The sequence below is a fragment of the Nerophis ophidion genome, linkage group LG07 (genome assembly GCF_033978795.1).
Source record: "Nerophis ophidion isolate RoL-2023_Sa linkage group LG07, RoL_Noph_v1.0, whole genome shotgun sequence".
NCBI lineage: Eukaryota > Metazoa > Chordata > Actinopteri > Syngnathiformes > Syngnathidae > Nerophis > Nerophis ophidion.
Genome location: NC_084617.1, coordinates 57,566,750 through 57,577,056, shown reverse-complemented (window position 1 = coordinate 57,577,056; position 10,307 = coordinate 57,566,750). Strand labels below are relative to the sequence as shown.

General features: G+C 39.6%; 1 protein-coding gene across 1 annotated transcript; it reads left to right on the top strand.

Annotated features, from left to right (window-relative positions):
* Window positions 1-520: 520 nt before the first annotated feature.
* LOC133556583 (baculoviral IAP repeat-containing protein 5-like) lies at window positions 521-7,995 on the top strand. Its single transcript, XM_061906651.1, has 4 exons — window positions 521-747; window positions 3,452-3,561; window positions 7,396-7,516; window positions 7,617-7,995. The coding sequence occupies exons 1-4, from the start codon at window positions 640-642 to the stop codon at window positions 7,701-7,703; spliced, it is 426 nt and encodes a 141-aa protein (XP_061762635.1). The 5' UTR covers window positions 521-639; the 3' UTR covers window positions 7,704-7,995.
* Window positions 7,996-10,307: the final 2,312 nt, after the last annotated feature.

Sequence of the window (10,307 nt, the reverse complement as noted above, 5' to 3'; positions counted from 1 at the left end):
ATGCTAAAGGTTCTAAGTGTTGTATGTGCATACAGATGTTTTAAATTAGATTTTCCTCTAAGGTTATAATACCCCTCTTTAGTTGAGAAGAATTGTTATACATTCTTTGGTACCAGGTTATAGTTTGCTTTGTACATATATTACCAAATCATCGATCTTTAATATTTTTTACTCAATCAATAAATGGTTTGTATGTTATGTATCCAATATTATGTATCAGTCTAATTGATATTTTTTGTAACAGAGGTACTGTTCTCGTAGAGATATTATTTTAAAATCATATACAACTTAATGAAGTGTAGTTAATTAATATTTTTTTGGTTGTTATTTTTTTTTTTTAAATAATTGCTATATTGTGAAGTAAATTATGATTATTATTATCATTACACACAGGAATAAATAAACTGTACTATAATAATGTAGCTGCTTTGAAAACATGTTTTTAAAGACCACTAGATGGCGTATAAGAAATGAGCGCTTCCGTCTTGTGCACCAATGAAGAAGAAGATCGTCTTTCTCGACCAATGAAAACAGTCAGAAAGAAGGCTTTCGTAAATTCGAAAAGGCCTGTGATTTTGCTCATGCGTTAATCTCGGACGTATTTCTTTTTTAGCACACTGTTTAGTTTTTAAACATAACATGGCGGAGTTTGACGAAGAAAATCTTAAAATGTATTTTTATGAGAACAGGCTGAAAACTTTTGAGGGATGGCCTTTCAAGGAAGACTGTTCGTGTACACCGGAAAATGTAAGTTTGTGAACTCAAACGGTCGACGAGCAACATTCGCGCTCAAGCACTCTTTGATCTCCGGAAAACAACATCCATTAAACATGGTCCTTATGTCATTAAATAGGTACATTTATGTGTATGGCGTCACTTTAACGGAGGAATGTCAAAAGTGCGGCTTGCGTTTTAAAGATAAAATAAACACGTCCCCTATTAGAACATTACACAGAAAACCAAATAAGCTGGCTGACGTTCTCCCAAAAGTAGTCACCGTAAAGCAATATGGCCGACGACCTTTGCATTCTACTCTATATGATGTTTGATCATTTACGTGTTTTGTCATTTTGCAAGGTATGCTCATTTTTTTGTAGTTTGGCGAAACCCTCAAAAGTGTTTTAGTTGGCGGAATATTACGACTTTGGTTGGTTCGATCATGCCCTGTGATAAGGTGGCAACTTGTCCAGGGTGTATCCCGCCTTCCGCCCGATTGTTGCTGAGATAGGCACCAGCGACCCCAAAGGGAATAAGCGGTAGAAATGGATGGATGGATGGATGGATGGTTCGATCATGGGCTTCACGGTGGCAGAGGGGTTAGTGCATCTGCCTCACAATACAAAGGTCAATACAATACAATACAACACAATACAAAGGAGTCAGGCTTCAATCCCGGGCTCGGGATCTTTCTGTGTGGAGTTTGCATGTCCTCCCCGTGAATGCGTGGGTTCCCTCCGGGTACTCCGGGTTCCTCCCACTTCCAAAGACATGCACCTGGGGATAGGTTGATTGGCAACACTAAATTGGCCCTAGTGTGTGAATGTGAGTGTGAATGTTCTCTGTGTATCTGTGTTGGCCCTGCGATAAGGTGAAGATTGGTTCCGGGGTGTACCCCGCCTTCCGCCCGATTGTAGCTGAATAAGCGGTAGAAAACGGAGGGATGGATGGTTTGATCATATCAGACGTGGGCAATTATTTTGACTCGGGGGCCACATTTAGAGAAAAAAATGTGTCTCGGGGCCGGTATATCTATTTTTATGAACACTAATACAAAACCTCACTATAATGTCTGATTGAATGCTAAAAACGTTATGACAGACCGCCTCAAAAAACATATGGAATTTTAAATTTTTCTATGACAGATAAAACACTGAATATTGACAAAATATGAACGTCACACCCCCTTTTGATCAACAAATTTTACGATCAAGTGAAACGCAACAAAAATGCAACAAACAGTGAAATATGAACACCATCTATCCATCCATTTTCTACCGCTGATTCCCTTGGGATCATGAGGGGCACTGGTGCCTATCTCAGCTACAATCGGGTGGAAGACGGAGTACACCCTGGGCATGTCGCCACCTCATCGCAGGGCCAACACGAATAGACAGACAACATTCACAGTCACATTCACACACTAGGACCATTTTAGTGTTGCCAGTCAACCTATCCCCAGGTGTATGTCTTTGGAAGTGGGAGGAAACCGGAGTACCCGAAGGGAACCCACACAGTCATGGAGAGAACATACAAACGCCACACAGAAAGATCCCGAGTCCGGGATTGAACCCAGGACTACTCAGGACTTGCGTATTGTGAGGCAGACGCACTAACCCCTCTTCCATTGTGCTGCCCCTTAAATATGAACACGAGGGGTACAAAATAAACCCACCTACAATCTGATATATCAGATACATCATTAAGCTTTAGAACTTTGTTGCGAAAATCTCCTTACGCGTCTGTGGAAACGCTCCCCACCCACTCTGCTTGGTGCCTCGGTTGAGCTGCTGTGATTTACATTACCAAAGTAACTAATTAGATGACCACAGTAACTAATTAGGTTACCATGGTAACTAATTAGGTTACCATAGTAACTGGTGTATCATCCATAAGCGCAGATTCCAACCATTAAAATACTTTGAATAGTTCAAGACTTACGGTCGTTAGAAAACATCACTGCACATCATAATGGCAGCTACACTTTCCATCTTAAAGATTTTAAAAAATTATTTGGGAATGTCCAGCGGGCCTGATTGAAAAGGTCAACGGGCCGCATGTAGCCCCCGGGCTTTAATTTGCCCAGGTCTAGATTATATGTTACACTAATATGCTGTGTCACCATTAACTCAAAACTAAGATGTGGATACTTAAGCATATATTAATTAATCAACATTGTATTGGTATCTTTAGTGTACAAACATGTAACTTTTAAGCATCGTTCAATTTCTCTGTATGTGGCCCCTCGGTGGCAAACATTCTGACGCCTTTGTTTTATTAACTTTTTAAATTATATCTCAATTCTGTGCACTGCTGCAGGAATTGTAATTTTCCTGAGGGAACTCTCCTGAAGGAATGAATAAAGATCTATCTATCGATTGTAAAGTAGCAGTTTAATAGCATGTACACACTACTGCTCGCTAGTGGTACCATATCTGAGTTATTGTGTTGAATAGAGAAACTGGAAATTGTGATGTATCATGTTGTATGTTCCAAATAAACTCAAACACTTACTAGGTACATATTAGTACATACATTTGCTACTGTTGTTTATTGATGCAATTTTGCTAAGTTATCAGTTGGTTATTTAGTTGCTAAAGTATAGGGGACCACTTTTTAACGATTATTTTTATACCTTACCTGACATCTAAGTTGTTGGAATAACTAAAATGCATAATCTAAAAAACTGGTGTAAATAAGTTAAAATGGTACCCTTTTTTCTTTTTTTCCCCAGATGGCCAAGGCTGGTTTCATTCACACACCTGCAGACAACAGCCCAGATTTAGCCATGTGTTTCTTTTGCCTTAAAGAGTTGGAGGGCTGGGAACCTGACGATGACCCAGAGTAAGAAGGACATACTGTATTACTTTTGACATGTTGTACGATTGCAGGGTTTTGACCTACTGTATTTGATCGTGGCAGTGCACCACAACAAAATATTAGCCGCTACAGCTTAAAAATGAGGCTTATTTTTTACATGAAAACAAATTGCAGTAGTATGTATTGTAGAGGCCACATAATACGACACTCTTTTTATCTGTTATTGCAAATGTTAAAAATGAGCCTAATTCCAGCAAGTATTTCTTTCATGTGCACACTTCTGTCTTTGGTTTCACTCTTAGACACGCAGCAACACTTCTTCATTCTCCACCAACATGGTGTGTTCTCAGACCATAGGAAAAATGAACATCATAACACACAAACATACACATTACAGCAGCAGGTCATTACAGTATGAATGGATGTATAATGTTTATTATTTGCGCACTGTTGACTAGTGATGCACCGAAAATTTGGCAGCCGAGAAAAGACTTTGGCCACCGGAGCGGCACCTGCCGAAACAAGATGTTGTGATGACGTAAGCCATACGCACGGGCTTGTCTGGAACTAAGGAAGCATATTTGCCATGTGGACTTACTTTAATCATCGGCGGTCACTCGAACGAGTATGACGATCCTCCGGGTAGGGGTGTATCCCTTTTATGGAGGATGCCTGTGCGTGACTGTTTTACGTGGGAAGACTGGTGCACAGACAGTCACCACACGATCCTTGCCAGAATCGGGTCAGGGTCCAGTGGCATGGAGTCCAAGACGACTGGAGACCCTTTTCTGCTGCAGCCTTCATCCGCCATCGCAGCCGTTGTGGTAGTTCTTCAATGTACCGTCTTCCGCCTGCTCCGCCGTTGAGGTCTTTCCCGTATCCCTGGCTAGGGGGCAGTCAGGTACTAGGCCTTTGCCAAGGGCCACCTGGGGTAACAGTAGTAAAGGGGTTAACTTCCTAGTACCCCAAGACCCCCATGGAGGAGCCTCCACTGCCGGATGCACTTTAACGTCCTTACCCAGGACTCAAACTCAACTCAACTTACTTTAATATATCAGCGATATATGCGATGGCAGCGATCTTCAAAATTTAAGATGACAATGGTGGCTTTTAGGAGAGGAAGGCACGCAGCAGCACAAAGTCTGACGTCAGCCGTCCGGCTCTCCTCAGCTAGCCGTTCTGTGAAGTAAAGTCTTTAAACACAAGTACAGTCTGTAATAACACTAGAAATAGATGCAAGGTTTGTTGCTAGTCGTTGTTAATAAAGAAAGAGTTTGAAGGATTGAGGAAATCTCTAGAAATACAATTCGCAACAAAGTACATTGTTCAATAAGCAGCAACATAAAAAAAATAGAGCAAAACGATATAATGTAAGAAAAAATAAATGGTAATACTAATTAATAACCATCCATCCATCCTTTTTTTACCGCTTGTCCCGTTCAGGGTAGCGAGGGTTGCTGGAGCCTATCTCAGCTGCATTCATATTTGTTTTAAATCTATGTATTCATTTTTTTGCCTTTTTTGAAAATAGGCATCATAGCAAATTATATGATGACGTCATATTGACCAGGACCCCAACTGCCACAGGTATCTTGGCAATCCAGGGGAAACCATGGATGGTGCTGTTTTTTTTTTCTACTCATGTTTACGTGGCACTCTGCAGCTATCTTTAAGTACCCATATCAAAACCAGTTTTTCTTACCTACCTACTGTTGTGTATTTCAGATTTGCAAAGGTTCTGAACATTTTTTATCAAACTATTAAGCACATATATTATGTAGATCTTACATATATATGTAATATTCTTAATCGCTGTATTTAGTCTATATATACCTGCATTGTCCTTTCCAACCTTACCCTTTTCATCATTGTAACTGAGCTACTGTGTGGAACAATTTCCCTGTGGATCATTAAAGTTTGTCTGAGTCTATTAAGCCATTGCATAGTTGTTATTAAAACAATCTTGCCTTGCTTCATACTTCCTTCAAATGAGCCGTTGGAATTTGCCCCAGTGGGACATCAGGGGATTATCCATATATGTTAGCAATTTACCCAAAGTGCTGTGCGTGCATCTACCATTGTAGTCCGATGATGTAGTCCGTTAGCTCCGTCTCTTTTGCTATCCTCCTCTTGTGGGGCAGACTGGGGTGCACATACATCATTCACTGTTGCCATTTGTAATAAAAAGTAGCATATAGTTTGAATTTATATCTGTCAGTAGGCTCGCTAAGGAAGTGCTAAAAACTACAATATGGATGACGAGTACAAGGCACAGTTGAAGTGGAGGCATGTACCGTAAATTCCAGACAATGAGACGCTACTTTTTTCCCCACGTTTTAAACTCTAAGTCTCATTAAAAAGTGGGACTAATTCATGTTTTTTCTTTACTAATGGTCATAATGAAAATAGTTTTCATAAAACACAAGCAGAGACATTAAAAATGTGTGTTATTGTTTGTCCTATGGCACCATATTTTGGAAAAGTTGGCTCCTTGAAGATGCTGCGGGGTGAAGGACCTACAGCAGTGGTTTTCAAACTTTTTTTCACCAAGTGGCGTCTCAAACAAAACTTGGCTCTCCAAGTGCCACCATAATGACCAACATTAAAATATGGTAGCCTGGTTCAGCTAAGTATTCATTAAAAACAGGCCATAGGTTTTATTTAACAAGCATATTTGACTATTTTTGGCCACTGTAAAGTTACACAGTTTGAACAGTAACAACTGTGTTTGAATATTTCATTAGTGATTCTTTGGCGTACTACTATATGGAGCACGCGTACCTGTACCACAGTTTGAGAATCACTGGTCTACAGTATTTTCTTCTTTTTAGTGCCTTTAACCGGAAGTACAATTGCCGTCCCGTCTTCTAGTTGTCCATAGCTTTCTACTAGTATAGATTTGTATGTATCACTCCAATCAAATGGTTTTAGGTTTTACTATATAACTAAAACTATTTGTCCCAGGTGCGATGTCTGTAGGAGTGTTTTCATGCATATTTGTATGTGCTATCGTAATGTAATGAAGCTAGCGTCTTTCGTATTAGCCAATGTGCTATAACGTTTAGGAGTGTCTGTGTTGGTGTTATTGTTTTACAATAGCATTTTGTTTGTATTGTTTCAGTTTCACAAGTTCCTCAGTAAATACACCAAAAGGTTACTATGGAGTTAAGTCTGTTTAGCTGATTGGAGAGCTCGCTTCAGCAGCTAGTGGGTCCAAGGCGATGACTTCTGTGTTAGAAAATCCATTTTACTGCTGAGTTACAGGCACCATTTGGAAGCAATTAAGATATGTACAAACACATTTACTAAATTGTTCTGTGTAAATAACTCATTAGCGCATTGCTGCGGCTTGTAGTGCGATGTGGGTAATATATTGGAAAATAATGTTTTATTCTAAAATTTTGTAGGTGCTCCTTATATACCGGTGCGCTCTATAGTCCGTAAAATACCATAAATAAGACCTCCTACAAGACGGTGCATCCTGAAGAGACGGTCAAAAGCAGCTTGAAAACGGTCTGTAAAACATAATCTATGCAAAATGTTGACCAAAGAACCACCGTTACATGGTAAATGGTAAATGGGTTATACTTGTATCGCGCTTTTCTACCTTTTTTGAAGAAAATCAAAGCGCTTTGACACTCTTTCCACATTCACCCATTCACACACACATTCACACACTGACGGCTACATGTTAGGTATACCCCAAGGAAGCGTTTAAATGTAGAAAAAAAAATCATGATATGACCTCTTAAAAAAAATTGATATGGCCTGTGAGCGACATAATGTTATGTGATGTAAAAATAGTATAGGCAAGAAAATTGTACTCAACTGTATTTTGGTGTCTGTGTTTGTCAACAGCAAAGAGCACAAGTCTCACTCACCTACATGCCACTTCATTGCCTTGAAGAAAAGAGAGGAGGAAATGACTGTGGAAGAGTTTTTAAAGATCCATCGGGAGAAACAAAAAAACATCATTCGTGTATGTTGCATTCTAGAGCACCTCCATAACTTACTGCCTGATACATGTTATATTTTATGATAACCTGTGCCTCTAATGAAGCCATTTCTTCTCTTTGCAGAAACAATGTGACGAGGCCCTTAAGAAATTTGCAGAGGCAGCAAAAATTAAAAGAGCAGAAATAACCAAGACAGCCACATGCAAATAAAGCAGGGACCGTAAACTGTTGATTTGTTGTTCGGAGATCTCGACAAAGTTTTTTGCACTTTTAAAATGTGCTGCCTGGGCTCCCCTATAGTTCTTTGTGTACGTGCCCACCTTGTCAGAGAAAACAATATTCTGTTGATGTTATCCCCAGTTTGCAGAGAATACCAACTATTTTGCTTTGGTGTTTAGTGCCCTTGACATTGTTTACAGTTTTAATTTGAATGTGTTAACAAGGCTTCTTAAAGTTTTTTGTGTATGTGCCTACCACATAATTAAAACACTGTTTTCTTTGATTGATTGATTGATTGAGACTTTTATTAGTAGATTGCACAGTACGGTACATACTGTATTCTGTACAATTGACCATTAAATGGTAACACCCGAATAAGTTTTTCAACTTGTTTGAGTCCGTGTTAAACAATTCATGGTACAAATATATACTATCAGCATAGTACAATCACACAAGTTAATCATCAGAGTATATACATTTAATTATTTACATTATTTACAATCTGGGGTGGGTTTAAGTTTGGTTGATATCGGAACTTAAGTCATCAACAATTACATCATCTGAGAAATGGACATTGTAACTGTAGGTCTGACTTAGTAGGATATGTACAGCGAGCAGGGAACATAGTGAGCTCAGAAATCATAAGAACAAGTACCGGTATATACATTTGATTATTTACAATCCGGGGAGGTGGGATGTGGTAGGGGGAGGGTGTTAGTCTAGGGTTGAAGTTGCCTGGAGGTGTTTAGTGCGGTTTTGAAGGAGGATAGAGATGCACTTTCTTTTACACCTGTTGGGAGTGCATTCCATATTGATGTGGCATAGAAGGAGAATGAGTTAAGACTTCGCATTGAGCCACATTTGACTAACTGCACTAGAGCAAGCCCGGTCACAGGCAATTACAGAGCCTGCTAGCCTGGGTATGGAGTCAGTTAAGTTAGAACTAGCCAGCGCCAGGCTGGATGATCCCTGTACACATAGCAATTTTCGTAGAATAATACACAACTCACAAAATGTTTTTTCTACTGTGTCATTGACTACGTCAGAGTTAGACATGCGTTCTACTGAGGTGGCAAATTATGATGCGTTCAGTTTATCGCAGCGCCAAGTAGACAATCTGAAAATTCCCGTCATATCAATTCCTAGATATGGTCGTAATTATTTTAAGTACACTGCGCATAATAAACGCAACATTATTAATATTGCTACTACGGGTAATTTTATCAACAACTCCTTAAAACAGCCCACTACCTATAATATGGGCTTTCTAAACATCAGATCTTTGTCTCCCAAAACGTTATTAGTCAATGAGGTCATTAGAGACAACAACCTTAACGTCATCGGTCTTAGCGAAACCTGGCTTAAACCAGACGACTTTTTTGCGATAAATGAGGCATCCCCTCCTAACTATACGAATGCGCATATTGCCCGTCACCTCAAAAGGGGAGGGGGTGTCCCACTAATATACAACGAAAACTTTAACTTTAGTCCTAACTTAAATAATAAATATAAATCGTTTGAGGTGCTTTCTATGAAGTCTGCCACACCTCTGCCTCTGTGCCTGGCCGTTATCTACCGCCCCCCAGGGCCCTATTCGGACTTTATTAGTGAATTCTCAGAGTTTGTTGCTGATCTAGTGACGCACGCCGATAATATAATTATAATGGGGGACTTTAATATCCATATGAATACCCCATTGGACCCACCGTGCGTGGCGCTCCAGACTATAATTGATAGCTGTGGTCTTACACAAATAATAAATGAACCGACGCATCGCAGCGGTAATACGATAGACCTAGTGCTTGTCAGAGGTATCACCGTTTCCAAAGTTATGATACTCCCGTATACTAAAGTAATGTCCGATCATTACCTTATAAAATTCGAAGTTCAGACTCATGTTCGGCAAGCTAATAATAATAATAACTGCTATAGCAGCCGCAACATTAATGCTGCCACAACGACGACTCTTGCGGACCTACTGCCCTCGGTAATGGCACCGTTCCCAAAGTATGTGGGCTCTATTGATAACCTCACTAACAACTTTAACAACGCCCTGCGCAAAACCATTGATAGTATAGCACCGCTGAAGTTAAAAAAGGCTCCAAAAAGGCGTATGCCATGGTTTACTGAAGAAACTAGAGCTCAGAAATTATTATGTAGAAAGCTGGAACGCAAATGGCGCACGACTAAACTTGAGGTGCACCATCAAGCATGGAGTGATAGTTTAATAACTTATAAACGCATGCTTACCTTAGCTAAAACTAATTATTACTCAAATCTCATCCGCATTAATAAAAACGATCCAAAATTTTTGTTTAGTACAGTAGCATCGCTAACCCAACAAGGGACTCCTTCCAGTAGCTCCACCCATTCGGCAGATGACTTTATGAAGTTCTTTATTAAGAAAATTGAACTTATTAGAAAGGAGATTAAAGACAATGCGTCCCAGCTACAACTGGGTTATAGTAACACAGATACGATTGTATATACGGCGGATACTGCAAATATCCAAAATAGTTTCTCTCGTTTTGATGAAATAACATTAGAAGGATTGTTACAACGTGTAAATGGAATAAAACAAACAACATGTTTACT